Genomic DNA, 27,851 nt, shown 5'->3' with positions numbered 1-27,851 from the left:
CCTGCCGAGTGCTGCAGTGGGAAAAGGAAGCCCTCACAAATGCTCTGAATTTAGAAATTTAGCGGGGAGGTTTGAAAGTGATATTTTTTTCCCCGAGAATAATCAAGTTCCAATGTTTCGCAGAGATTCTTCCCTGTACCTACATCCCCACAATTATTTTATGATTTAAATCACAGACCGTTGTCATTCACTCACAATGCTCACCAAAACTCGCATTGCACTGAGAAGTGAATTCTCCACACTCAAATAGCAACACAGAAAGCTTCACAGAATATTCTGAGTTGGAAGGGACCCACAAGGATCACTGAGTCCACCTCTAATGCTTATCTCAATCTGAGCATATGGCAAAGTGTGTTTGCAATCAAAGTGGAAAAAAAAGAAAGCTTTAGGGGAGACTGGCTAACTTTGAACATTCACTTTAAAATGCTTAACAGACACCTGTAAATAAACTGAGAGGAGGAATTTAGCTTACTATTTCAGGCTGAAGTAGGAACTAGTTCAGCCTCCACATTGCAAAGATTATAACTTTAACTACCTCTAACCCTACTCTAGAATTACTCTCTCTAGAATTACACCTTAATGCAAAGGTCACAGTACAGTAACTGTACAGTGGGCATTTGAACATGCAACAAAATCATCTCACTCTACCCCACAAAAAACAAGCAGGCTGGTGGTGCCAGACCACCCTTGGTATTCCAGGACTCACCGACCACACCCCACAGGGCAGCACTGCTAGAGACAGTCAGCTTAACCCTAAAGGAGCCAGCTCGTGCCCTGGAAACCACCTGATCCAAGAGGGCTGGGGCAGGGACAGGGTTAAACAGATTAATTGGTGACATGGTTACACAAGCTTGCTGTGCCCAAGTTAGTACCTGTGCATGCCATGCTGCTCAGTGCCATGCAAAGGTGCCAGAGGAGAGAATCCTACTGCAATAACACCCAGGAAGCAGCAGTGCCAAGGTGCAGACCTGCCCAAAACAGCTCAAGTGCTGACCATGTCCTGCTCCTGACCTAAAGTCCATTTCAGGTCAACAGCAAATATTCTTGTGACATCTGATTAGTGCTCTGAAAAAATCTCACACGATGAATCTCATTACATAAGCCACACCAGTGTGGGAGACTGTTAATCATTAGCACTATAAATGTAATTTTCCCGCAGAGAAGGCCAGGATGAGTCACTCAGGTCTTGGCAGACTGACAAAAGTAAATAGGCTTGTTTTAAAACTCGCCCACATTTAAGCTTGCAAAGATTTGATCGTCGATTTGACACAGGGTGAAACACACTAATTTGTTTTCAGAGATTTCTTTCACTAGAAAAAACATTTTTCAAAAATAAAACCTGGGGCTATCCACTCTGTCAGTTCTGCCTGTCATCACTGACAGTGTGTTCCAACATCTACACCCTCCCATCCAACCACTAATCACTTGTGTGATTACAACACTGAACAGCACCACAGAAACTCTGGAGTGTCTAAATAACATCGTGCCTACCTGGGCCATGATGTAAAACCACAGATTGTGGACGTTATAGAAATAACCCAATCCAAACATGGCAGTGAAGAGCCCACTGGCGAGCATCCCACCCGTCAGATAGTACCGGATCGGCAGCCGCTCTCCTATCAGTCCACTTGGAATGGGGAAGGAAATAAAGAGAAAGGCCACAATTAAAAATGAGATCATACCCCCAGCCCTCACAAACAAAGAATATTTTATGTTGTTTAATTCTGACTGAGGAGAAACTTTACTGGTAGCTGCTGTTGGCCTTCACAGCAGCAAAGGAGCAATTTTTAGCACTTGACAGGGGAAAAACCCCAATAAACATTTCATGTTCATTAATTGCTAAGTTTGACACCTGCACAACCATCTTTCAGGCAGATACTCAGTTAGAGCACATTTACTTACAGAGTCATTTTCCAAATGACAGGTAAGGTGGGACATGTCTCCAGCCTTTTAAAGTGAGACTTGTCTCCCTTGCTAATAATTCTAGTCATGAGGGTTCTGGTTTTAATAAAAAGAAACATCTCCAAACAGCAGCTAATATTGCACACTGTAAGATGGTTTTGGTATTATTTTTAGGAGGTGTCTGCTTCCATCCTCTCACTCTAGAGAAAGCCAGGACAACCAGTTTAGTTTACAAGTTGGAGACTGATCGAGGACATACATTCCAGTGTATATTCCTTTGTGTTCCACATGAAGCAAAGACAGGCCAAGTTGGAAAGCATTCCTGCACAAGGCAGTCATGATGGATGCAGGTAAGAAGCAGCTTTCTATAGATCAACAGATATGATACCATTGGGACTTGGGATGATGTGGGTTTTGTTCCCCCCTCAGCAATCAGTTTCTCACTCTCTTCACCAGAAACTTTTCACATAAGGAATCACAATATCTCAGAAGTTGTGCAGCCTCATAAATTAACAGTCAGCAATAAAGCAGGTTTCCAAGAGAGTGTATTTACCTTAAATACATTCCAACTGCATATGCACACAAAAACGAGTAATCCAGCGCTCCCAGTAACTGTTTGTAGTTGCTCTTATCTAAGAATAATTTTCAAAACAAATTATCAGTTTAAATGTACTAATTAATTCCCAACCATTTTTACACATAAGAAGAAAACTGTTAGTGAACGTGCACTGGCATTTAACTTTCAATAGGCACTTTCACACTTAAGCACACATTTTGCAAAACGTTTTATTTAATGAAAAAATAAAAATAAATGGCTGTAACATATAACAAAAATATTGGTAGGCTCGTGCTTAACTCTACCTTATTCAAAACAGCATTTTGGAAGAGAAGAAACACCAGCTATTAATAAGGTGCCCTTGTATGTCCTTCGACAAAAGAAGATCCCAACTGTGACTTGATTAAAAGTGGGAAGATGAGTTGCAAATGTGTGAGATCCTAACAGTCAAAATGGCTAAAGAAATTCCATCATCACAGAGGTTTTCAAAGAATCAGTTTAATATGCCTTTTTTTTTAATTGTTAAAGCCTTTTGCATTTCATTTTCCAACTATTCACAGGGCACAGAGTTTTGCTTAAAAAACCCCCAACAAACAGGGTTCTGCTCTGTACAGCAAACAAGCATAATCACACCAAAATGGGACTTGCAGACAGGATGGAGGGAGCAGGAGGGCCTCCACCCAGATGGAAATGCCAAGTCTACTCTCAGGAGACCTGAGCTCATACCAAGAAAGACAGTTTGTGTATTTATTTGCAAGGAGCCACAATTGCCATGAAGTCACAGATACTGAAGCATTCCTTCTTTCAGTGTCAGTCCCAGCTTTCCCAGCTGTACTGCCTGAAAAAAAACAGCCAAAAACCCAAGCCTAGAGTGCCACTCCAAAGGGGCAGCTTGGCAGTAACCCATGTGTTCATGAAAAAGGAGGACACTGGAGCTCAGAAGTCTCCACGAGCAAAGCCAACCAGTGTTTCAGACACGCAAACTCAGCCTCCCCTCGGTCCAGGGACAAGAAACACCAACCAAGTTTAACTACATCCCATCCAGTGGGACTAAATCATTTCAGCAGACCTTGCAACAGGCAGTTAATATACTGGATTTTGTCCACAGAAAACCCAGAGCTCAGATCTTTAATTATCTTTGAACAGAGTAGCACTTTCTTTTTTTTTTAATTGCTAATTAAGGACTAATTAGAATGGATGGCTACACTGACTGAGGTGCACTGGCACACTGACAGAATGGACTATTCTACTTCACTGATGTTCCTGGTAGTAATAAAAGCATCAAGGAATGGTTCAAAGTTTCCCTGAAATTCAAATACAATTAAATTCAAATGTAATTGTTCAGCAGACAAATATTAGTTTTCTGTTTAAGTGAAAGGCCACGTCCATAAACTATTCAGTAAATTGTCAAGTCTATTCTGCAATGAAGTCTCCTCTTTTTCTTCATTAAAACGGAGAGAAAGATATTTCTTCCAGCAGATAAGGACTCTGAAAAGCTCTGATTTCGATAAACACCAAGTCAATTAATTTAAAGGGTTGCTGGACCTTGAATTAAATGAGTAGAAAATTATAATGATTTATTTTTTCACCCTTTTTTCTTAATAGACACGCTAAAGACAAATCCCATTTTCTGACTGAAAACTGCTCTACTGACACCATCTCGTAGCTGTAACAAGTAAAATAATGTCACCTGTTCAAGTGACTTTGAGCAGGAGAGACATCATAAGGTAGGTCACAACTCAACTTTCTTTGGAGAAACCAATTAGAACGTGGAAAACAAAACACCCCTTCCATGCACATCTCCCCAGTACCTCCATATGTGAAGAAATAGCAAGAAGCAAATAACCTAATTATGAATATGAGCTCATTATTGGGAAAAACAGAAAACCAAAAAAAAAAAAACCCCAAACCCTTACCAAATGGCTCCCATCCACACTGAGAGGTGTTAAATGGCTTTTTGAGAGGCTGAATCTGGGCAGCATATTCTTTGTAGGAGTCAAGTTCAACCTCATGTGAAGCAGCACAATGCTTATGCAGCTCTCCCTGGAATGGAAAGGACATTTGAAAATGGAAAAAAAACTCACTTGTGAGCTGGGGACTGTTAATTCCCATACAACAACAAACTTAACAAACCCAGACCGACGTGAACCTGTGTCAAACCCACCAAAATCAGGAACACTGTTAGCCATTATTGATTGCTTGGCATTTTGATGAGTGAATCCACCACTACATGAAATAGTTAATCACATGGTTAGAAAAAACATTCTATAGTGAACTGGTGTTTCTGATAGTGAACAGCTCTGAAATTCTGCAGTAAAATCAGGTACTTTGCCCACTGTTACTCATCACTTATACACAAGACAGCACTGGCAGATTTGATTTGAGTTTGGCAAGTTTTACAGGCTGAACATTAAACTAACAAACCTTGAATTATGGAATATTTTGCCACCAGCTTTACCAGAAACAGAGTCCCAAGTGTACAGACAACTATGATGTTCAACAGTACTTGGAACACTCTTGTAAATGCCAAGGCAATATTATCATGCTCAACTCATCAGTTATGAGCAACTTTTTTCAAAAATATCACTGCAAACCTCTCAAATACCTATAATTAGATTAAGACACATGAATTAAGTGTAGGCATAGTTCTAACCCCAAAAACCAGACATACATGCAATATTCTAGGTGTGGTCTCACTGAAGTTTATCAAGCAAATGTCACTGTGTACTGGCTTTATCAGTTTTTCATATTGAAGCCACTTCAAGTTAAAGTTTAACACTGCCTTTCACAATGGGAAATACTAAAAAGACAATGACTTCTGTGTTTGAGGAGCAGAAGGATGTTTAAACAAGGACAGAACCCTGCTTACCTTAACTATACTAATAGGTTTCCTTGATAAATGGAAGCTGGCATACAGCAGGAAAGTGAGAGAGAAAATGAAGGCTCTATACCTACAATATAAAATAAAAAGTGTTTGAAAATTATTTTATTTAGATCTCCTTTTAGCACCAGGTTACACAAAAACATCTGCCTTGTTTGCAACCTTCCTTTGGGGGCTATTAAATGTCAGTTCAACATTAAACATACTATTAATCAGATTTCACACCTCACCATCTCACTGGGTTTTCTGGTATGATTAGGACATAAGTGATGGCTCTCTGAGTTGGCAGTTTGGATACTGTGGGTTATTACTTCCTTGTTTTCTTACTGCTTTTAGGATTCTGCTTTACTTTTGCCCTCCTCTGTAACAACAGAAATCAGCTGTTTCCAGAGATGGACAGATAAGAGTGTCCTGGAACACATGAACATAATTAAGCAGGTTTGGGATTGGGAAGGAATTCTCCTTTGTGCCTCACTGGCATCCTTGGGTCTTTCTCTGCAGTTCAGCTGAATTAAAAGTGCATCCCAAAATCCCTGTCACTGCAAGCATTAAACAAAGACAATAAGCTGATCTATTCTCTGCTCTACCTGCAGTTTCAGTTGTTTAAGGAGAGCACTTTGTGGAATTGTGCTTTTAACAATACACAGAGTCCAAGTGTATTTGCTGGTTCCTTCTGGCCTTGATCTTAAAATCAACATCAGGAAATAAAAGTACATATATAAATACAAATATCTGATATCACAGAGACTACTATGGTCCCTGATTTTTAATTAATGTTTTTCAATAATTTTTTGCCTTACAAACTTTTATATAATCAAGGCCTTGTTTTATAGTTCTGGTATATTCACAGAGACACTAGAAGAGTTATCCCACAAGCTGAATTACTCACTCTCACAACTGAAAACACAGTTTTCACTGAAAACACACAAGGAATAAAACTGAAATTACTTTGTTCCTGCTGCTATACTAGAGAAAAAACATGATAAAATTGCTCAAATGGAAAGTGCTTGGTCTTTCATTTGTTAGTTTTTTTTCCACACACAACTAACTCAGTCTTCTATCTCAGAAAGCACATGAACTGATGTCACAAAACTTCCAGAATTAGTTTTCTTGAGCAAAGAGGATTTGATTTTGGTTTGGTTTTGTTGGGGGGTTTTGTATTGGTTTTGGTTTTTTTGTGTTTTGTTGTTGTTGTTTGTTTGGGGTTTTTGTTTGTTTTGGGGGGTTTTTTTTTGTTTTTTTTTTTTTTTGTTTTGTTTTGTTTGTTTGTTTGTTTTATTTTTGGGTTTGCTTTTGTTTTTAATATTACAGTAGCAAGAACTGAAACTGTAATTGTACAAGTCTATATTAAACATCAAATTATTGGGGAGAAAATACACTTCTGGTTAAGAAAAGAAAGCTTACCTTGAGCCACTCTTCCTACCTAAGAGCTTGAAAATAAAAATCTGAAATTTATCACTTAAATATAATTTTAAAAGGACAAAAGGCTTGTAAGGGTTTATTTGGGTTTCCCAACAAAGCACCTGACTTTTTAAATGTCATCACTATTTATTATACAACTAGCAATATTTTCTTCCTGTATATATAAAGCAATGAAAAAGCAAAAACAGAGCAGCGTGATCTTCCCAGATACAAATTCACACTGTCCACAAAGATCACCACCATACCTCAGGACTTACCACTGATCTCGTGAAAATGAAGTGATGAAACGAATCCCAGGAGGAAGCTGAGCCATCTACACTACGGCTGGCACCAAATTTTAGGTGACACAATTATGTACTTGTGACAGTGTTTTCTGTTCTTCTGAATGTGTAACAAAGACCCCCTTGAAGCCGTGGGATGGCAGGTAAAAAATGTGGAATATCTGCTGCTGAGCTGATCTCCCTGTAGGTTTTTAGTCTTACACCTTCAGCCTCGATGACGTGGCAAATCCTTCACTCTGCCTTTGTTAACTGCTGATCTTCAGATAAGAGAAGCTGATAAGTAAACAGTCTGATGGAGGATTTGTAATATTTTCTAACCATAACATTTGAATCAGCAATTATCTACTTCAGAGGCAAGTAATTACCATAACTAACCTTCTAGCCATCAAAAATGTAATGGAGAATTTTAAGCTGATATAAAAATGCAGCCTTTTCTGAATTTCATCACTTATAATGCATTTTGAGAACTCGGCATAGTGCAAAGCAGTGGAGGCACAAAGGGAAGATGCACGCAGAACTTGATCCAAAGCCAGCTGACATCAAAACACTTTGCTTTTGTCCCAGAATGGCTACAAAGCAGACAATTCCCCAGCCCACAAAGATCTGTTTAAGCACATCAGAAACATTCATGAGCTTGCAATTAGTTCAAAAATGGCTGTAGTGTTTCCAGCTCCGAATAGAGACTCCTCCAGCTTGAGAGTGGGTGCTGCTCAACAATGCTGCCAGCAAGACTTGACTAGCACTCCCTTTTCCACCCCATTTCCCTGTCCCAGTGGCAGTGCTGCACAAAGCACCGCATCGTCAGAAAACTTGGAAAAGAAAATAAACAACTTTTTTCACAACCTGAGCTCCCTCCACCAGCACAAGGGGAGAAGGCGGGATCTCACGTGTCCATAACAGGAAGGGGAGAGAGAGACTCTGGCAGCATCAATTCAGTTTGGTTTAAAGTTTCAGAGTTTCTCCTGTTTGTTCAAACATGGGCTGAAGTCCCTCAACAGAAAAAAAAATGCACAATATCTTTACTGCAGGTACTGCACCAGAGAGCAGCTGCACTGTTAGTTGGCAGCAAGTCAGCCAACTGTTGAGGGCGATGACAAAAGGCACTGTAGGCAAAAGGTGTGACTGCAACTCACGCATGAAAACCCTCCCTGTGTGCTCACAGCAGAGCCACCCCAGCAGGATGTCAAGTTAAGACACCAGGGCCTGCAGCATAACCCCTACCACCCTCCTGGTAGCCCTGCTAGTGGGTTTAATGCCAGCAAAAGCCACTGATGGGAAGTTGGTAGGATACAGGATCAGCTCTCCTGGTAAACAAAAGAAAACACACCTGCCAAGCAAGTAAACAGACCTGCCCAAGACCAAGGGTTGGTCTTAACATGAGATCATCTTCATTGCCCCATCTTATCACAGAAATCAAAACTAATCCTCAATCAGATGACTGCCAACACCAAACAGGATCTGCTGTGTCCAAGCCAGCAACTTGAGAGCTTCACTACCCACACTGACTTTCTCCCCAGGAATGGAGGAAAACCCACCTCTTTCCAAACAGAGTATCCCAACAGAAAATCAGGGGTCTGCTCCTTTATGCTAACACATTTTTGCCACAGCTTTATTTTTTCCGGTATCCTGGTTCAGTTTGACACCTCCCTCCCCTCGAAGTGAGCTGACTTGCTAATCTCGTTTGGCATGTTTCACCCCCCCCCACACCTCCCCAGCTCTGAATCAGTTGTGCAATTAATTAAACCCCGTAATCATTCCCACCCACCATGGGTTTCCTACCTCCTCTTTGAGGTTGCAGAGGTTAGGGAAAGTGCAACCCTACACCCTCCTCCCCTCTTCCACTCCCAGATGCAGGTCCCTGATTCCCTCTGTCTCAGACCTTGCAGTTGTACAGCCATGGTTCAGGTGGCTGATTCATCAGAAAACCTGCCCTGAAATGCAGCTGATCCAACAGAGAATATTAATTCATTCTATAGTCATAAAACTGCTACTTAGGATTAATCCAACGCAGCGGGAGCATAAAGACAGGGACTGAAGGTGGGACTGCCCCTTCCAACCACAGCTGGCTAGTTAGGTCAGGGGAACTCAATTTCAAAACAACGACTTGTCAGTAATCCGTGTTTGGTTGATAGCCCCAGTAGCAGAAGAAAGGTAAGAAGAAAAATAGGTTGGCACAAGCAGCCCCCAGCTGGAGGGAATTTTTCTTCCAGCAGCAACAAACCTATTTCAGGGTTATCCCAAACCCCACTTCTCTCTCACAGTTATCCCCAGACACCAAAATTATTATTTAACTGACCACACTAAGCAAGGTGACAAAAACATCTACTGGGAAAAAAACTGAGAAGCCGGCTGAGAACAAAAACCCGAGGTCAAACATCTCCTTAAATGCTTCTTTTAAAATATAATGGGACAAGGCAATTATCATCATAGCAAAGCAATTATTTAACAAGCTACTATTTAGCAGCTTTAGCCTAAGCAGGAAAAGACTTCACAGATCTTACAAAAGGTTTCAGTACTAAGTGGTCACACAAGGTTGCACATCTGTGCACCTGCTGCACAGATGGTACTCGCACCACCTCCCAACAGTAAATCCCATCACCCGGATCCCAGTCACTTCCCAGCAAAGATGACTGGACTATAAGCAGCACAGAGAGCACTCGAACGCTATTTGACAGAGGTTGATTTCATTTTATGTACTGCAGGGAGAAACAGCTGAGTTCTCAATTACTTGTCAACAACTTATCTCTGCCTCCACGTATCCGTAAGTTCCTCTGACGTTCATGTGCTTTTTAATAAACAAATAGAACGTCCTCCACAAAAGCAAAGGAATTTGTGGCAATAAAACTTGTGAAAACAGGTTATAAAGATCACATCCTGCCGTAGATTAAGCTAAATTTTAAAAGCCAAACTATACTTCAGAAATTACATTAATAGGGTACAACACATAACTGTTAGTTTGCCAATACATCCTTTGTATTTCTGGTTTACTAATGAAGTTCAAGGACAATCTCGAATTTAATCACTGAAACTGGCTTTAGGTTCTTTCATTTTCTGCAACTATTTCAGCCGACAGCCAAACGAACACTTCACTTCCTCCTTGCTGTACTGCAACCTATAAAGCGATATTCCGGTACTTAGTTTGAAACCATATTTACCTTCCAAAATTGGTATTGCTCCTTCAGGCTTCCCACTGGGTGAAACATTCCTCCCTGTTTCGGGAAAACAGTCATCGGTGACCGGCCTTTCCCTCTGCAAACACGGTAAACCCGGGATCAGCTGTGCTGGAGAGGCAGAGGGAAGGAAGGTCGTGCCTGGCCACGCACAGCTCCCCAGAGGGCAGAGATTAATTCAGTGTCTGCAAACAGCGGGTAACCAAACCCTCCTCGGGGTGTCCCCAAGGGCTCAAAACGCCTTCGCACAAACGCAGGTCAAATGCGCGTCGCGTTTAACGCCCGGCAGCTCCGCACCTGAGCCAGAGCCTGCCAAACCCGCCGCTCTGGGGCATTAAATGGCCATGTTCATTCTGTTTAAGACACAAAAAAACCCAGTTCATCCTGGCTTAGCCACAGAGGGGCACAGCCCCGGTGAGCACATCGTGGGTCGGGGCCCCGGGACGCGCAGGACTGACCGGCCCCGGAGCCGCCCCGGGGGCCAAGGGCAGCGCCAAGACCAAGAGCGGGAGCCCAGCCCAACCCACGGGCAGCTCTCGGCAGCGCACAGGGGCGGAGAGCCGGGGCCGGGCACCCCTGCCCGCTGCCCGAGCGCCCCCCGGGCACCCCCGCCCGGTCCCGCCGCTCCCGAGCGGCCCCGCGGCCCGGGAGCCGCCCCCGCTCCGCCCCCGCCGCGGGCACGGCAGGTGCACGGCCGCCCCCCGCCCGCCGAGCCTACCCGGCAACGCTGATCCCGGCACCGGCAGCTTCCTGAGTCCCCGTGTCCCGCCGAGCCGGGCTGGGCCGGGCCGGGCGCGGCTCCGGATCGCCGCCCGCCGCCGGAGCTGCGCGGCGGGACCGGGCGGGCTCGGCCCCTCCTCCCCGCCGCACCGAGGAGGAGGAGGAGGAGGAGAAGGAGGAGCCTGCGGGGGGAACCCTTTGCATGAGGAATAGCAGTTCTCGCGGGTCATCCTGACCGTCTGCTCAGCGCTGGTGAGGTGCATCTGGGATGCTGTGAACAGTTCTGGGCTCCTCAGACATGGAGCTCCTGGAGTGGGTTCAGAGGAAGGTGTGAGGATGATGAAGGGACTGGAGCATCTCCCTTACAAATAAAGGCTGAGGGAGCTGGGCCTGTTCAGCGTCGAGCAGAGTCGGCTGAGAGGGGACCTCCTCAGTGTGTATAAATACCTAAAGGGAGGGTGCTAGGAGGATAGACCAGGCTCTTCGTGGTGATGCCAAGCAATAGGACAAGAGACAGCGGGCACAAACTGATGCTCAGGAAGTTCCACCTGAATGTGAGGAAGAACTTTCTTGTGCAGTGACCAAGCACTGAAACAGGTTACCCAGAAAGGGTGTGGAGTCTCCCTCACTGGAGATATTCCAGAACCATCTGGACACAATCCTGTGCCATGCGCTCTGGGATGACCCGGCTTGAGCAGGGAGGCTGGACCAGATGACCCACTGTGGTCCCTTCCAACCTGACCCATTCTTGGAACCGCTGCCCCTGGCCTCCCACGAGGCCCCAGCTCACCCCCAACCTGCTGGGCAGGGAAAAGCTGCTTCCTTGTGCCTGCCATTCCCACTGACCCACCTGTCACCCTGGCAGCCTCTCCCACTCCATGTGCTCCAGAGTGGTGTCCTGATCCCTCTGTGCTGCCTGGCATCGCCAGTAGGATCCCCAGGCAGGCAGTCCCCCAGCCTGGGTGTGCACAGGTGTCTCACTGCAGCACTATCGGTTGCCTGCCAGACATAACACAAAGGTATTTCTGGTGCCAAACAACAAATGTTAACAAATCACACACCAGGTCACCGGAAATCCGAAGGAAAAATTCAGTGGTGCTTCTTTAAAAAAGAAATAATATATTTATTTTAGTTGTTATCTGGTTTCCTGATCCTGCAGTGCATTTCAGCAACCGTATGTATTTCAAAGCTCAGTTATTTATATAAATGCACGCTTCCAGCTGCTGGTGCATTTCTTCATCATGACAACCTCCCCAGTGCAGAAAACCCTATGCTGTTCTTTCATCCAAGACTGAATAGCTGCTAACAGTTACTTCATGCAGGTTTAAATTTATCTGTATAACTGTTTGTCCCCTGTAAAGTACCCCCTGCCTGGCACAAACGACCTGCCTATGGCACTGGCTGAAGTGTTCGATTTTGTTCTGTCTTTTCTCTCTCCTCTTGCACTGCCTATGCTGGAAATACCAATAAAAGAAACTCTTTGACTCCCAGTGTGATGTTACCTAGGCCCCACATGTCAGACACATGCTCAGCTTTGCTCCACAATCACAGTGGCATCTTTCCTTCACTTCCTCTGAGTCAGCAAATGAGCCCTTCACCCTTATTTTAACATTTGCAGAACCAGGGTCCCAGAGTTGCACCCATTGCAGATGCAGGTTGATGCTGCACAACCCACTGCTTTAAAGCTTGCTGGTGGCAGATGTTGATTCCAACCTTCTTGCTGCGATTTGTAAGCAGAGAATCAGAGGTTAAAAAAAAAAAGCCTTCATATCATCTCCCCAAGCGCTACAAATTACCTACTTGGAAAACTAATGCAGTGCTCTTGATTATCATCAGTCCTCTGAAGAGATGATTTTGTTTCTCAGATAAAAGCAAAAGCCTCTACTCACTATCAAAAGGTCTCAAATTAGCACAGCTTTTACCAAACCGTCCTGCAGTATAAAACAAACCACACTTTCATTCAGTGTCTCAGGGAAAGGACAGTGCATGGTTGCTTTTTTAACAGTACAGTCCCAGGCCAACCCAAAAGAAAAAGCATCTGCCCCAAACCCTCAGCAGCTCAGCCTATTGTCAAAAATGGACGTAGGGCTAAGTTTAGCAGACTCTGAACACTTGGAGATGGAGATAAACAGGCATGTCCCGGGGCTGCTTTAGCCCTCCACATCTACTGTCCCCTGTATGATGGTGCATGAAGTGGAGAAGGAAATACTTCAAGCTGCTTTATTTTTTCTGAGCAGGCCTATCACAGAAATGTCCTTGCCTTACTGACAGGACAACTGTTCTCTGGGGTGGAAAAGCACACGCTAAAATCCAATATAGATGGGGTAGTTACACCCAGAGCGTCTGTGTAATGACAAATGATCCTTGTCATTTTTGCTGTAACAACCAATTAGTAGAGACAAAACTAGTCAGGGGATGCTCCTCCAAGAACAGTGGTTTGCATGAGTCATGTGGCTGCACTTTTGCACCGTAAGGCACAGACATCGTTTATTCTGACTCACACACGCATACACATCAAAAAAATGAAAAGTTGTCTCTTTACAGCAGAAAAGGTCAGACCTATCAGAATGCATTTGTATACATGAGTTAGCCATCTCAGATTATCACAGCAACTATTCATCATCATGTGGAATCCTCATATTTTTTAAATTGCTGTCGCCTTGGCCCTTTTTAAATTCCTGAAAGAATTTAACCTCGCTTGAATATCTTCCCATTCTCAGTTACAAGCAGCTTGCAAAAAGCATGAGCCAAACAGCCACAGAAACCCTGATACTTTTCATACTTAAAAGTAGAAACTGCATCTCCCATTCAAATAAAGGTTCCCTGCAATCCATTCCTTTAGCATCACTGAAACCTGCTGGCTGCCACACTTGGCACAGCTGCGCTCTCTGCTGTGCCAGTGTGGGTCACCAGCAGCTACAACTGCCAGAAGCCATCAAATAAGTAGGAATACAGAGAGAGGGAGCAGCGGGAGCTGGTGCTGCTAGTTGCACAACAGCCTGCTGGTGTAGAGCATCAGAGGAGGGCCAGAGGTCAGGCAGAGATAAAAGGAGATCTACAGCCAAAAGTACATGGATAAAAAAACAGAAACACAAGTTTTAAAATAACATGTGTAATCTAGAGCCTCACAGCATAAAACCCAGAAAGGACACTTTACCAGTTACTTTCCAGAAGGAAACACAAATGAAGGATACAGCCCAGTAAATTAGGTAGAAAGTGTGACAGCAGTTTGACTTTTTAAGCCTCTGGTGACATTCATATGAGAGGAAATAGAAAAGTACGAGCTTTTGTCTGCAAAACCAAACAGAAATAAAGATGTATGACTTGGCAGGTGCTGATGGATGCTTCTGATGGTGCTTCTCTCAGAGGAGATAATCTAATTTCCTGGTTGACAGTTAAATTTTACTTCCACGAGTGGTGCTTTAACTCCTCAAGAGCTGATGTAGCAGAGCACTTTGCAGTGGTGGTACAGTGGGTGTCACCATAGTCTTTCCTTGCTGAATAGGTGATGCTGGCTGAGCAGAGGTCTGGATGCAGACTATTGCATCCTTTAGCTGATTCATATATTTATTTTCTTTCCAGTAAATTGCACAAGTATCTTTTATGATTCATAATTGCACAGATGGAAAAGGCTAATCTGTTTGGCCACAGAGCAGTCTCTTTGTCTTAGGGGATCAGAGAAACTCATACCTTATTTACATGATAATGGGTTGTTAAATAGTATCTTACTATATAAAAATTGATATTTACTTAGACTTTATTCCCCACAAGTAGCAGGATTCCTAGGACTGATGTAATCACTGCTTTTATTTGCCTTTATTAGTTTTACATACTTTGTTTTCCCAACAGAGCAGCTGGGATATTGTATAAGCAATTCACATCAACACTGGGTGCAATCCAAATATAACCTGCCATCGAGCTTTGGCAGACAGAAAAAAATAAAAATATCCAAAAGAGCCAAAAAACGGCTATGCCTGTATGTAAATGGGTATAGCCCTGCTGTGGCCACACTTGGGAGGGGCTGGAGGTAATGCAGCTGTGTTGGAAGCTCTCTAGCTGATTTAGCACACTGTGTCCTGCCCATTATGATAAATTTTAGTGCTGGCACAGTGCCACACTAATATGTCTCCAGAGTTTCCAGACTGGTACTTTCTTTGCATGCAGCTTGACAGAAATCCAGTGAGAATCACCAGGGAGAAGCTTTAGGAAAAGAGGCCAGTGGACGAGAGCACTGGGCCAGCACAGGCTTTTCCACAGACAGAGCAAGACTGTACCTGAGTACTAACGGCTACTTAGGAAGAAAAAAAATATATAGCATGTGGAACATGGAGAGGGAGGGGCAGTAAAACTGCCTCCAGGCTGCCTACATAAAGATAGATATTGCTCTGACTGCAGGAGACGTTTAGGAACGATGGCATTTATTTGAACCCTGTGAGCTGCCTTCCTGTCTCTGGTTCCATTCAGAAAAATGAGGTCAGTGGTGCTGGCAGTGTGCTGCTCTGACTCTCCACAAGGCTTTCCAGAGGGCTGGAGAGTCTGACTGTTAAATCACCTCATGCTGTCTAAGGAAAGATCTGTAAAAGAAGTGGTTATAGCAGCAGTGGTGTCTACTGGGGTAGAATTTGCTGAAGGGAGCCCTGTCAGAGCTGCTTCACGTGAACTCTGGCTTCTGGGATCAGTGGCCCCTGTAGTGAGGATGGAGGTTCCTTGGTTAGAGACCCAAAATAAAATAGAGACTCAAAAAAAAATGAAAAGAATGTTCTGAGAATGCAGAATTTAAAAAACAAGCAAGCAAACAAACTGCAAAAACAGAAACAAAACCAAAATACAACCAAGCCGTCGTTGGAATCTGTGAAACGATATGTGGAGCATCTTTCATCACAAAATACGATTCTATTTTGAGGAACTTATCTTGAAGAATCTAATTCTGCTTCCAGTAGGAAATGGGATAGTTTCTTTTGTTACTTTGCCCTTATTTCTACTCTTAATTTTCCTGGAGAACAGAGTGGAAGTGCAAGATATAGCTGCAGAAACTACTGCTGAGGAGTAAACAGGGTGAAAGAGGCAGGTAGGCTACTGAGAGATTTCCTTTCTCCTTGCTTGCAGACTTGATCACTGGAGGGTAGTTATATGAGAAGGGAGGACTGAAACGTATTTTAATAGAAATCAAATACCAGAACAGTTACAAATACCATGGTAAAATAGAAAGCAGACGAGAACAGAGAGCTTACACTACAGCAATTGCCTTGCAAGTCAGGAATAAGGAGATGAAGTACAGAGGTATTTGAGCTGACAGGAATGAGGAGGCACCAAAGTAGTCCCATCTATCTCAATCATTTCATTATTCTCTATTGAATTCATTCTGAATTACCAGATTAGGACTTCAGGTGGTATAGACTAAAGGACTGGGCTGCTTGAACTTTATGTCCTTACAAGCTATGCCTGAATAAAGAAGCTTAGGTTTGGGTGGTTGGTTATTTAATGAAACAACTTCCAGAGAAAAGTAGAGAAAAATGTAATATTAATGCTGCTTTATTCTTATACTGGCCATAAGATATTTTTTTATCTCACGAATGCCAACTGCTTTCTTGGTAGCAGCAGTGATTCTGATTGTCATAGAAATCTTGAGAAAAGACATTAGCAACAATTTCCTAAATGGAATCAAAGTGACCTGTATATGTCCCTACTGCACTTTAGTGGAAGGGGAAACCCCTTAGGTAAAAGGAGAAACTTGACAGTTTTTCCAGATGTCTGAAGAATGGAATGCAGTCTGTCCTTCAAACTGAGCAGTGAGGTCAGAGAATTGGGAGGCAGGATATAAATACAGGAGAACACTTTCCCTTGGATATTCTGCAGGAGGAAACTGAAAGGTCTTATTTTGCCAAGATACCAAAAAGTTTTATCCCTATGTCAAGAATGGCTTTCACATAGCCTTTGCTTTTTGAATGATCCTGCCTTCAGGATATCCCAATGTTAACTGTACTTGGAGGAGGCACTTGTAAACTGAGTGGCTTGAAAGGTCATTTACTTGTTTTTCTGGCTGGTTATTAGCACAAAAAGAGGCTATCTTTATACAGAATAAGCATATTTCATTTTGCCTGTAAAGAGCTTAAAAAGAGCTGTTTGGAGAGAAGTTCCCATTTTGCAAAGGATTTTGACATTTAAGAATCTTGCTTAAATCTGAATTGGAGGGAAAAAACAATATATAGAAGTTAGTGACAGTAAGTTCCACTTTGTCCACTGTTTTCTCCCTTAATCTAAGAAAATATTTTAAGTGTGTCTGATAGTATTTATCGCAGAATATTAAAAAGACCTGGAATATATGTTCCCAAACAAGGACTGCCCTTTGGATATTATTTTAATTCTCTTATCCCACAGTTTTCCTCCAAAAGGCTGATGAAAACAACCTGGTTTATATTTAAGTTTCAGGAGGAAGAAAGCTGACTGCACTAAGATTTTCCTGACAGCTCCTGTTTACACTTTGCAAGTATCTGATACTGACCACGCATTACTCTCGACTGTGGTTTTAGCTGTTGTAAGGAGAAAGAGATAGCAAAATATTTACTTACAGATTTCTGTTCTTTAAAGTCCTGTCAAAAGACATAATCCTGCCCAGGTCTGCCCTACCATGAGCAATGAAAGCTCATTTGCATCTCTAATTTAGCCCAGAGCTAAACTCCAGCTGACTTGAGTGCCAAGGACTGGCCCTCACGGAGCAACCAGCTCTGTCAGTCACAATCGAATAATATGTGAAGTGGGGAAACCAACCTGTGAATCAGACAAATTAGCTCCACTCTTCCTATTAATTTTGATGGCAGAATTTGAAAAGGTGGCTCCCTAGAGCTACACTGCAGGCTGGGTGGAGAAAAGCTGGTTCCCAGAGGCGCTGCCCCTGGAAGAAGGATGTGTGGTAGGACAGGGGCAGAGAGCAGCCAGCTCCTGGAGGCAGGAATTCCAAAATGCACCAAGTGTGAATTAAGCAGCACACTGCCTTCACCACATCAGAGGTCATGTGTGCACCCTGCTGCATTTTTATCACCCCTCAGAAGAGAGACACTGATTGCAATGTAGAGGTGAACAAATAGTCCTGTCGTTTCCAATGTTCACTGTGCAATGTGTGTTTTCAAAGCTTGGCCAGTGCTGGAAGGAGCCCCGAGCCCAGGCCTGGCACAGCAGCACCTTCCCTGCAGAACCTCTGCACTGCTGAAAGTCTCCCCCCTCCTGACACAGGGTAAAGTCCGAGAAGAGCCAGGAGCATAACTGGCCTTAAAAATGCTTTTTGGCCATTCCTCCCTACAGAGCTCTCTGGTTCAGTTGAGAGTGAGGACCTGCAAGGCAGAATAAAAAGATGTCCAGGGCTGTTGTTTCCCGCAGAAGGCACCTTATGGGGTCTTGTGCCCAACTTTTGTATGTCACTGTCTTTCCAGTACAAACACTTACGCTCTCAGGACTTTGGATATATGAAATTTATATACAAGATCAGCAGGACCTTATAGTTAGAATGTTTATAGTATTATGTTGGTCCTTTGACGGAAAAGGAAAAACCAGGAAAGTAAGGAAGTAAGAAAGCAGTAAGAAGGCAGCCCTCCTTTCAGTAGTCACATACTTGAAGCTTAACTTTAATGTGACACTCCAACACACCCAAATGCAACTGGAAGACCAGAAACTACAAAATCAATCCTTCTTTACATTAATTATATGTATCCTTATAAGCTGTAGTTGTCCTCACAAGACAGTTTCTAGAAAACTTTAAGTAATGCCTCCCTCATTTAAGTAAGATTATGTGATCCTGACATACAGACATTTGTACTGTGTGCCACTTCTGGGGTTTGAGCAGCTTTACTTTTATAAAGAAATAGTTCTTGGCTGTTTCCCAAGAAAACTGAGCTATTGCTCCTTCAGGCCCTTTTCCTCCTTTGGAGCTCTGAAACAATAAGCAAGAGCAGTTAGTGATCATTATTAGTGATCGTCCAGGGGAGTGACTCTGGTGGCTTGTCCCTGCCTCCTGTTTGTGTCACAGCTGTCCCCTGGGCTACGTCACCTTAGAGGCCAAAAGACATGTCTGGTTATTTTTATCATTGAGTTTAACAGGGAACACCTCCACATGCATTCCAAACATATTTTCCCTTATAGCCCTGAGCCTCAGTGTCTGCTTAGAATGAATATGCCACTCACAGACCAAGTGACCAGTTTTATAATTAGAGACATCGCCTCATAGTAGAGAAAAGAATGTAGCCAACCTTAGGTGCAAGAAGAAACAGAGGCATGATCAAGAGTAAGAAAGAAGAAACTGCACAGATAATGCTTCAGATAGTGTGCACTCATGTCAGTTCTGCAGGATGTGAGCAGTCAGGGCATTAATTTGCACATTCTGCAGTTGCTTATTAACAGTGCAGCATTATGTAAATTGTGCTTCCCTAGTCAAGTGCTGGGAATGTGCAGGAAGGAGAAAAAACCATACAGATCTGAGTTAATAAATGTATGGCTTCTTAATGCCCTGCCAGCTGACAAAGTTTAATTTCAGTGTTCTTAACTGTTTCAAATGGAAAGTGTTCTCAAGTTAGTGACACGGAAGCCCACATGGTTCATATGAACATGAAGGTATTTAGCAATAGTCTCTTCCTTTTTCATCTTTGCCCAACTGAAAACAAAAAGACACACATGCCATAGAAGTGACACTTTATTACTATTTATTTATTATCTAAATACTGGCTATTTTGATTTCTACCTGTGAAAACAAAGAAACTTACCTGAACATGGTGTATCTTTGTATAGAGATGACCCTGTTTTTCTTCTGGTTTGTGTGGTAAAGCTTTGGCCCGGGGTATGAGGCAACCTCCACCTGTTTTCCTACCACCTGCCACTCCTTTTGCTGCCTGCCTCAGAAATGTCACCTCCTCTGCCCAGTGCCTGGATGCCTTGCTGCTTTTCACCACACATATCCTCGCCTGGCTCCTCCTGGGAAACCTCAGCCATTAAATTACTGTGCAAAGGGATAGTGAGGTGATTTGCCTGACTCCTGTATCACTGGGCCACCCTGAGTCCTGCCAAGCTCTAGCAAGCTCTGTGAAGCTGCTGCTTTGCAGAGGAGTGAAGTACAACTTGCATTCAGCAAGACAACCTGTCCTCAACATCTGCAGGAGGCAGGCAGGAGCTGGAATGCAGTCCTCATCAGCTCCCTTCTCAAAGGCAGGGTTTCGGGGCGTTTTCCTCTGCAAAGAGTTGGAAAGCACTACCTTGCATTGAGGCAAATCAAATCTCTTTAAAGAGTGATTAGTTTCGAATACCGCAGCTCACAAATAAAACATAAAAAATGTGACATAAAATACAAATCAAGTCTTTTTCATTCGGGGTGTTATTGCTGATTAATGGGGGGGGGCTGTGATGTACTGTACTCTCTCCTTTTCCTCATGAGCTTCTCCCTTTCATTCTTCTTGGTCTTTCGAGGAAGGAGAGCCCTTCTCTTCCCTGCCTGCATTGATTTATCTGTAATTGTATTAGTGTGGGAGGCTCTTCACTGTCTGAGGTGGCTGAACTTGGCCACGGGAGTTATGTAGGTCACTGCCGAGGCCGACTGAGTGAAGGGGCTTCGAAAAAAGCCAGAATACAGAGATTTTCCTGCATAATAAGACCATTCCTCATGTTCTCCCTCATGTTGAGGAGGGATTTGTTGTGTTTTAGTTTATAGCCATTGCTCCTCGTGCTGTCGCTGGGCACCACTGAGAAGAGCCTGGCACCATCCCCTTGGGGATATTTAAATGTATGGATGGGGGATATTTAAATGTATGGATGAGACCCCCTCTCAGTGGTTTGTTGTTTTTTTTTTTTTTCCCCTCGACTAGACCCTGTCCCTCGGCCGGGCTGCGGCCCAGCCGTGAGGGGCGGCCCGGCCGCGCTCGGCCCCGCGGGTGGCTCCGGTTGTCACAGCGACGGCGACTCGCGGCCATGTCGGACCTGGGCTCCGAGGAGCAGGACGAGGCCGGGGAGGGCGAGGCCGGCGTGGGGGTCCGCCGGGACGGGGCCGGGGCCGGGGGGAAAGCGGGCGGGAGCTGCTGCAGCGCCGCGGGCCGGGGCTGCGGGAAAGGGAACAGCGGCGGCAAAGGCAGCGCGGGGCCGGGCCCGCAGCGCTCCCGCGGCACCGGAGCCTGAGCCGGGCTGGGGCAGCTTTCCTCACACGCCTGTTTCTCTCTGTCGGACTCAGGCAGGTCCAGCCCTCTCACCCATTCTCTTCCCGCGTTTGAGCAGGAATACGACGGCGATCGCAACGCCGAAGGGGAGCGGCACGGCTATGGGAAAGCTCGGCTGCCCAACGGAGACACGTACGAGGGGGAATACGAGCGTGGTTTGAGGAGCGGCCGAGTAAGACACCGGCACTGGTTGTGGTTGCGTTCCCCCGTGGTGTGAGTTTGGGCACTGGACTGGAGCAAGAGTGAGCGCTGACAAGTGTTTTGTCTGTGCCAAATGTGTTCCAGGGGACCTACAGGTTTAAGAGCGGTGCCCTCTACACTGGAAACTACCTTCAAAACAAAAAGCATGGCAAGGGTATCTTTTTTTATCCAGATGGATCAAAATATTCAGGTAAAACACTGAGCACAGTTGCAAGGATTTCTGTTACCACAAGGACACATTCACCCCTGCTCCCCCAAATGCGTAGAGATAGTGAATTGGAGAATGTCTTTAAGATGGTGCATTTGCTACAGGATGTTTTCCTTTCATTCCTTCTTTAGTAATGGCTCTGAGAAATTTGGGGTTTATTCATGGGGATTTAAGGTATATTATTATGATAAGTATGACATTTATTAGTGGTTTAGTCTTTTCATATCCTCCTTTCAAATGGGATGTTCCAAGTCCCCAGAAATATTAAGTATCTTTTGCAAATAAGTGCAGTCCTCATAGCAGAGAGGATAGTTCCTTATTCCTGAGTGATAATTTGAACCACAGATGTGTTCAGTATAAAGTATTTTAGGACTCTATTAGATCCATCCTTAAAAAAAATATTCTGTTTATTAGAATCTGCTCAGGGATTGGGACATCTCTGAAGTTTGAAGTAGTTTAAAGTCACATTGTTTCCCTGCTTGCAGGAGTGTACCTGAAAAACTCTGAATATCAGTTAAGCCTCAAGGGACAGTATTTTCCCCTTTTTTTTTTTCTAAGGTAGACAAGAAAAAATATTCCTGTTGTGAGGGTTAGAAGCTGAGAGCAAAAAGAGCAGCCTAATCTTGCCTTGCAGCTGTGATTTTTACTTTTTTTTTTAATAACTTATAATAAGTTTGAATAGAAGAATAATTAAGACACACAGTCTAGCATCCTTTTGAGTGTATGTGCCCCCTGTCTGACAGGACAGCTTCAGCAAATGAGTCAAATTAAAGTAATTACCCTTTAAATTTGTGTGGAAATGTCACATTGTCTACTGCTATTGTACTACATTACCCAAATTAAACGTAGGGGCAGGTTGTTACATGGCCTCCTGTGTTCATAATGATAATGGAGAGTGATAATGGAGACAGACCATGATAGACAAAGGGAAATGGAGGTCAGGCAGCAGCATGAATATATGTGACAGACTGATGAGGAAAGAGGAAGGGTTTAGAGTAAGGAGGGGTGTAAGGAATAGTAAGGAATCACAGTGCTGTCATAGCTTTCTTTTCCTTCTCTAATAATTGTATGATGACTTTACCAACTGACCACTATATCACACCAGGAAATAAACCACGTCTCACACTGTTTGTGTCCTCTTGTCACCAAAGGAGACTGGGTGGACGACCAGAGACAGGGCCACGGAGAATATATGTATGCAAATGGAGACAGCTACACTGGAGAGTGGTTTAACCACAAAAGGTTTGTTTCATTCTTAGAATTTCATTCTCTGTGCTTTTCAAGTCACCCAATAATGGCATTAAAAAGCAAAGATTTTCAAACCATGTCTGACTGCAGCAAATCAAGTCCAGGGGTGACCTTGGAATTTAGTCCAGCTTGAGTAATTTCAGCTGCTTAATTAATACAGTTTTAATACCTTAAAAATAACAACTTCATACCTTAAAAGCAATAGCAATCCTTAATTCTTAGTATGCAGTGATATAAAGCAAAATTACGTTTTTCTCTGTAGGCATGGGCATGGTATATATGTCTATAAAGACTCAGGATCTAAGTATGTTGGTCGTTGGGTAAATGGAATCCAGGAAGGACCAGCTGAAATTATCCACCTAAACCATAGGTTTATAGGCAGGTTTTTCAACGGAAAGGTAAGTGTGCAGCAAAACTACCTATTCCTGTGAACAGTTCGCATAGAATTGCCTTAATATGACCTGTTTCCACTTAAAATAAGAAGCCAGGCTCCTGATCTTCTGTATTATTTCTTGTGCCATACGTGTAACACATAAAACTGAATTAATCTGTAGGACACAATGCCAAGTTTCTCTGCAACTTTGCTCCCAAGCTCTAATGCTATTGACTGTTGTGTGGATTTTGTAGTAAAGGTTATTTCTATGCCTAGAATGAACTGTTTAGTTCTGCTGACGTTTTTGTGTCTTTATGCAGCCTTTAGGTCGTGGCAAGTACGTCTTTGATTTTGGATGTGAACAGCACGGTGAATACATACAATTGGAGCAGGTAAAAGAGACAGTGCTTCAAATTAATGTTTCTCTGATATTCTCTGAATATTAGAGAACTCAGTAAATCAAACCTGTTGTTGAGTAATCTATAAAATGCCCTGTAGACACTGATGTTGAAGTAGGTCTTACCAGCCAAAGGAGGGTGGAAACTTGTGCATTTTTTAAGAACTGAGGTTCTTCATTTTGCTTTTTTCTTTACCTTCTCTACTGTGAAAGCTTTGACAAGTACAAGGTGTGATTTTGCAGTGCATGCAGACACGAATCATTTCTTCCTAAAGTTTAGGAGAATCAGGACCTTCCCAAAACATTTGAAGGCTCAAAGTACAGAAGAATGTAGATGTATCTGTCTGTACATTTAGCCTGTGTGAATTACACTTTGTTCTGAAAACCAGAAAACAGGGAAAAATATTTCTCCTTGTATTTCTGAGCTGCTTGGTGCTATGTGTACAAATGGTAATTTCCAGCAGATTCATGTTTTTGAAGTATTGTTGTCCTGGTCCCGTCAGGAGCATAATATCCACAGCTTCTAATAATTGTAGGGAGCAGCTGGGATCAGGGTCTGTTTTTCCTTCTCCTTCATGCATGAATGTTTTGAAACATTTCTGATTAATGTGGTGCAAAATAGCTACAGAAATAAGAAATATGTCTTAATTTTACTGTTTTGGTTTCAAAATACAATAAATAAATAATAAATAAAATTTTAGTTTAGAGTTTTCTACCTCTGTTGGCTGACAGATTAGTTCCCCTTACACACTCTTTGAAAATTCTCTGATTCAGCAATTATTTCTTAAGCAATAATAATTATCAAACTCCTGTCAATAGTGATAGAGATTTGCAAAGCTTGGAGACTATTTTGCCTTCTTTGGCTAAAAGCAAGAGATCCCCAAATTAAGTATCAGATTCACAGGAGTACCCAAAATGATGTGTATGTGATATTCTCAGTTCAGTTGGGAATTGTTGGATTAGATGTGTAAAGCAAGGGACAGTGCTGCCACTGAAGTAAGATTAAATTTTGCCCCTTTACTTTAGTTGAAGTAGTTGCAGAACAAAGTGCATTTTAAAAAAAATTCGAAGAAATTAGATGGGAATACAGATAATGATTCCATTATAAGACTTTCCATATTTGGATAAAATCAAGCATGATTTTTCGAATCAAAAAAATTATCTTCAGATTTCAAACCCATAAGCTTTTGTGCAGTACTTTATTGCTTCCTAGATCCTTTCAGAGGGCTTCCCCAGGCAAAGATGGAGGCAGAAACAGCTGTTTTTTGTTTGTGTTCCTGTGTGAGACAGACAGGGCAGCACCTACCAGACAGAGCATCAGGTCTCCTTTGCAGGCACTGAAGAGGAGCCATGGTTGACAGGCCCCTCCCAGCCATTCTGTTTAAGGGAGAGACAAACTTTTGCCTTAAAGAAGGCAAACTGCAAAGTCTCAGTCACTAGTAATGGTCAACTGACTTCATCAAGGTTCTAAGTGTAGTTCTTGTCCAAGATTCGTGGCTGCTGAAGTTCCTCCACCTGTAAAAATTACTTTAAAAGGTGTTGCCATTTTCAACCCAAATAAGGAGGTTTTAGTACACAAAACCATCACTTTAGTTACTCCCCTAATACCCATAGGATGAGATACTGGATTTCTTGAATTCTCTTCTAGGAAAAAGGAGAAGAAGAAGAAGAGGAGGAAGTCCCATTACCTGTTGAACCAACATGGAAAGCAATAGAAATTACCAAATTAACACCCTGGACTCCCAAGGATGAAAAGCCCCCATCTCCCAGAGAAGCCTCCCTGGAGGCAGCAGCAGCAGCAGAAACTGGAGAGGAGGAAATGCCACCAGTTGCAGGTCTGTTCTGCTGGACATCTGGAAACTCTGTGCTCTGACTACGTGACCGTGGTTTTTCAGGTTTAATAGCAAGTGGTGGTATTAAGGTTTTTATGTTTTGCTTTGTTTTGGTTTGTCTTTCCTATGGTTTTCCATGTATTGGATGTTTGGAACTGCCAAGTCTGTTCCTAAACTGCACAATACGTGTAGATCTGTTTCATCTGATGTAGCATAATGAGATACAACTGTGAGTCATTTTAGTCTATACCATACAGGTTTGATCACAAACCCTTAGAGAAGATTGTGTGGGATTTCTCATGTGAGTAACAACTGCAGCCTTCAGTTAGAGTTTGTAGCTGCTGCATGAAAGCAAAGCCTGAGTGCAAATGTGTACCATTAGTTTTCTTTGGTATTTCTAATTTCTCAGTCACTGAGGAGTCTGCTGAGGGTGGGGATGTTGAGCCCTCTGCTCATGAACCCAGTGAAGGTTTGAGCCCAGCAGGGGATGCAGGAGAGGAAGGTGAGGGAAGAAGAGAGGAGGAAGCAAACGAAGTTCGGGAGGATCAAGGTGAGGACTGGGGCGTGTGTGCTCATTGTTTAATTAGCAGTCGGGGTTTGAAATGATGCAGGTCAATCAGGTGAAGTCCTGCTGCTGCTGAGAGACCGTGGGAATCTCTGCCTTTGTTGAGGGACAGTCCTCTAGAGAGGTAAACTATCATTTACTGCCACAGCACAAATTAAAAGTGACACTCCTGTGCAGCATTATCTGTGCATGTACAGTTGACAGCACTTGAAGAGCTGAATTTGTAGGAGATTACATTTCCAAACTTGGGGGGTTTTATACAAAAATGAGAGAGATGGTGTCAGACTCTGTGAAGTTCAGGAAGTTTTGAGCACTCCACTTTTCTCTCATGAACGAAACTATGTATTCTTATTCTCCCAAGTGAAGCTAAAAAGCAGGCAAAATAACTCTGAAGAAACAAATTTTAGGTGTTGGTATATATTATGGGTTGATCAGTCTCTCTGGTTCATTTGTTTCTCCTAAAAATTCAGAAGCTCAGATTTTTTCCAGGCCGTTCAGAAGCCTATTTTAAATACACAGTTACTAAGAAGCAACAAAAAGATGCTTCTGTGTTTAATCATATTTAGCTTGTAGGCCTCCACCCAATTGTGTTGATTTTATTTTATTAAGTGTTAAAGTTTACAAGCTTGCATGTAAATGATATGATGTCTGAAATCATCAGGTAATTTTATCCATTTGTAATCAGTCCATTTTACAGTAAACTGAAGCAAAGCACTGTCCGTGGGGGTCAGAAAGTCTGTTGAACCATCTGAGAGTGCCTGGGGGTGTACACAAAACATTTAAGTCAGCTCTTGCAGTTTTCATAGTTTATTTGCACTCAGTGTTCATCTCTGAAGGTGCTCTCCTGCTTCAGGGCAGAGCAACCAGCTGGCTGACCTGGTGTGTGGGACTGACATCTTACAGGATCCCTGGGCTTGGATCAGATCCAGCAGAAATCTCGGCAGGTTTCCTGCATAGCTGTGCTTTGGATTTGGCAAGATGCACTGAGCCTGGTTTGTCTCAAAGACCACTGAGCTCAAAGAACCATTTACACTGAGCTTGATTCTAATGAATTTTTTCTGGCCCACCACAACAAAGCAGTTCTGGTTTCCCCACTGGTTTTTGTAGGGACTCTTTTTAAGAACAAATGAACCCAGGTATCTGTCAGATACAGCACAGAGGCTGATACCAGTGCCTGAAAATATAGCGATGTGACATATGTCCAGAATCAAGGAATTGGATGATTATATCCATTTTTCAGCATAGGTCTCCATCTATAATTATTTAGGCAACATATTGTTCCCCTTGTCTTTGTGTTTAGCAAGATGAAGTTACAGGAAGAGGAAAAGATACGAAGAAAATATGGATCCTGTGAAGAGCAGATGTAACAAAATCTGTTTTCTTGCAGCCTTGTATTCCCTGCCCCATTACCATGATTTTGGGATGACACAGAAATTCTGTCCTTCTTGCTCCACGTTGCCTCTGGTATCATTTAAGTAGGAGACATCCTTTGGCTATTCCAGAGTTATATATGGGCTGGCTGGCAGTCAGTGTGTGTGTACTGTGTCTGCCAGCTGACAAACAATGTAAAACAGTTAAATTCAAGTGTTGGCATTGAAAGGCAGTGGGTAAGGAGGACTGAGGTAGACAGCAGAGTCCTGAAGTTCTGTTTTAGGTTGCTGGGATTGCTTTCCAGTGTTTTATAATGCATCTCTATGCCCTGTCTTTCCTTCACCTCCACAGAAACTACTGATTTAGGAGGTTGAATGAGAGGAAACCGAATAATTGGATACAACTGAAGGCAAAGTTCCAGAAAAAAGGAAATTTCAAAGTAAATAATTTAGTGTGGTAAACCTGCAATATTGTTATTCGTAAGAGCTTGAGTTAAGATACACTGAATAAACATTTCTGTCATGGTTCTGTCTGGAA

General features: G+C 43.1%; 2 protein-coding genes across 10 annotated transcripts in view; one reads left to right on the top strand and one right to left on the bottom strand.

Annotated features, from left to right (window-relative positions):
* SLC37A1 (solute carrier family 37 member 1) overlaps positions 1–11,039 on the bottom strand; it is a 39,140-nt gene extending 28,101 nt beyond the window's left edge. Inside the window, exons 1-7 of one of the 9 annotated variants that reach the window (XM_017810960.1) lie at positions 10,931–11,039; positions 10,198–10,291; positions 7,019–7,299; positions 5,328–5,409; positions 4,375–4,501; positions 2,456–2,534; positions 1,492–1,627 (exon numbers count right to left, since the gene is read on the bottom strand). In XM_017810960.1, coding sequence (XP_017666449.1) covers positions 1,492–1,627; positions 2,456–2,534; positions 4,375–4,501; positions 5,328–5,409; positions 7,019–7,074 — 480 coding nt within the window. In that variant the 5' untranslated portion in view covers positions 7,075–7,299; positions 10,198–10,291; positions 10,931–11,039. Of the gene's footprint in view, positions 1–1,491; positions 1,628–2,455; positions 2,535–4,374; positions 4,502–5,327; positions 5,410–7,018; positions 7,300–8,821; positions 9,403–9,770; positions 9,853–10,197; positions 10,682–10,930 lie in introns of those variants that run through there. The other 8 variants (XM_017810963.1, XM_017810964.1, XM_017810967.1 and 5 more) reach the window with 8 other exon arrangements.
* Positions 11,040–20,802: 9,763 nt separating this feature from the next.
* Positions 20,803–27,741, top strand: RSPH1 (radial spoke head 1 homolog). The gene is made up of 9 exons (XM_017810970.1): positions 20,803–20,937; positions 21,178–21,291; positions 21,405–21,510; positions 22,680–22,770; positions 23,039–23,174; positions 23,470–23,541; positions 25,195–25,381; positions 25,788–25,928; positions 27,666–27,741. The coding sequence occupies exons 1-9, from the start codon at positions 20,878–20,880 to the stop codon at positions 27,686–27,688; spliced, it is 930 nt and encodes a 309-aa protein (XP_017666459.1). The 5' UTR covers positions 20,803–20,877; the 3' UTR covers positions 27,689–27,741.
* The last annotated feature ends 110 nt before the right edge of the window (positions 27,742–27,851 follow it).

This window comes from Lepidothrix coronata, unplaced genomic scaffold (genome assembly GCF_001604755.1).
Source record: "Lepidothrix coronata isolate B3197 unplaced genomic scaffold, Lepidothrix_coronata-1.0 Scaffold30, whole genome shotgun sequence".
Lineage (NCBI taxonomy): Eukaryota > Metazoa > Chordata > Aves > Passeriformes > Pipridae > Lepidothrix > Lepidothrix coronata.
The sequence above is the reverse complement of the archived record's forward strand: the minus strand, read 5'-3'. Positions and strand labels throughout refer to the sequence as shown.